General features: G+C 75.5%; 1 protein-coding gene across 1 annotated transcript in view; it reads left to right on the forward strand.

The window, feature by feature from the left end:
* EMIHUDRAFT_101380 (hypothetical protein) overlaps positions 1–1,108 on the forward strand; it is a gene marked incomplete at both ends in the record, with an annotated part of 4,393 nt that overhangs the window by 1,723 nt on the left and 1,562 nt on the right. The window contains one exon of the mRNA XM_005774595.1: positions 394–756. Coding sequence (XP_005774652.1) covers positions 394–756 — 363 coding nt within the window. The remainder of the gene's footprint in view (positions 1–393; positions 757–1,108) is intronic.

Below are 1,108 nucleotides of genomic sequence, written 5' to 3' on the forward strand. Positions count from 1 at the left end.
GGGCCCGGGGGCATCCTCGCCCGTCTCGGGCCCTAGTCGGCGAGGCTCGGCCCCCGACCCTGCCATGAGGAGGCGCGGGGAGGACAAGGGGGATCGAGGAGAAGAAGGGTTGGGAAGAGGAAGAAGACGAGGAGGAGGAGGAGGAGGAAAAGGAGGAGGGGCCGGGGGTGGGGGGCGGGCGGGCCGGGCCGGGCGGAGGCCGGCCTCTCCTCTACTCGCTCTCGTCCATCCCCTCTTCCGACGAGGCGAGATCTCCCCGCCCTCTCCCCCGCCCTCTCCCCCCCCCATCCCCCCCCGATCTCCCCCCGATCTCCCCCGCCACCTCCCCGCCACCTCCCGGCCACCTCGCCGCCGCACACTCCCTCACTGGTCGAGCTCGGTGCGCGGGGGCAGGAGGGAGGCGCCGACGAGGAGGCGGAGCGGGTGGCGGCGGCACTTGCGGCGCGGGGGGCGGCGGGCCGGCCGGCCGCCTTTCTTCCTGCGGCCGAGTTTGCGGGCGCGCGGCAGGGGTACGCATACAAGGTGGGGCCGCTGGGGGTGGGATACTACGTGGACGGGGAGGAGGAGGAGGAGGAGGAGGAGGCGGCGGGGGGGGCCGCGGCGGCGGCGGCGGCGGCGGGGGCGAGGCGGCGGGCGGCGGGCGGGGGCGGGAGGGGCGAGGGTTGCGAGGTGCGGCTCCTCGACCGGCAGTTTGAGCGCCTGATATGCGACTACTCTGACGACGAGATTGGAGAGCTCGAGCAGGACGACCCGACCGTCCAAGGCGCGAGATCTCGGCCCGAGATCGGCGCGAGATCCGCCCGGGATGAAGCGAGATCCGCCCGGGATGCAGCGAGATCTGCCCGGGATGCAGCGAGATCCGCCCGGGATGCAGCGCCCCCACTGACAGGCGGGCGCGCCGGCCCGTGCGCGCCACACCACCATGCGGGGCGCGAGAGAGACGCCCCCGTTGAGTCCGCTCTGCACTCGCTCCGCCTCGCCACCGCCCCCGGCCGCTGCCCCGCCCTGCCTTGGCGGCGGAGGCTGGCGGTCGGGTGCGTGGCGAGGGGCCGCCCTGTGTGCGTCGCGGAATAGAGGGCGGCGACAGAGCGGGACCCCCCCTCCGGCT

The sequence above is a fragment of the Emiliania huxleyi genome (assembly GCF_000372725.1).
Source record: "Emiliania huxleyi CCMP1516 unplaced genomic scaffold EMIHUscaffold_31, whole genome shotgun sequence".
Taxonomy (NCBI): domain Eukaryota; phylum Haptophyta; order Isochrysidales; family Noelaerhabdaceae; genus Emiliania; species Emiliania huxleyi.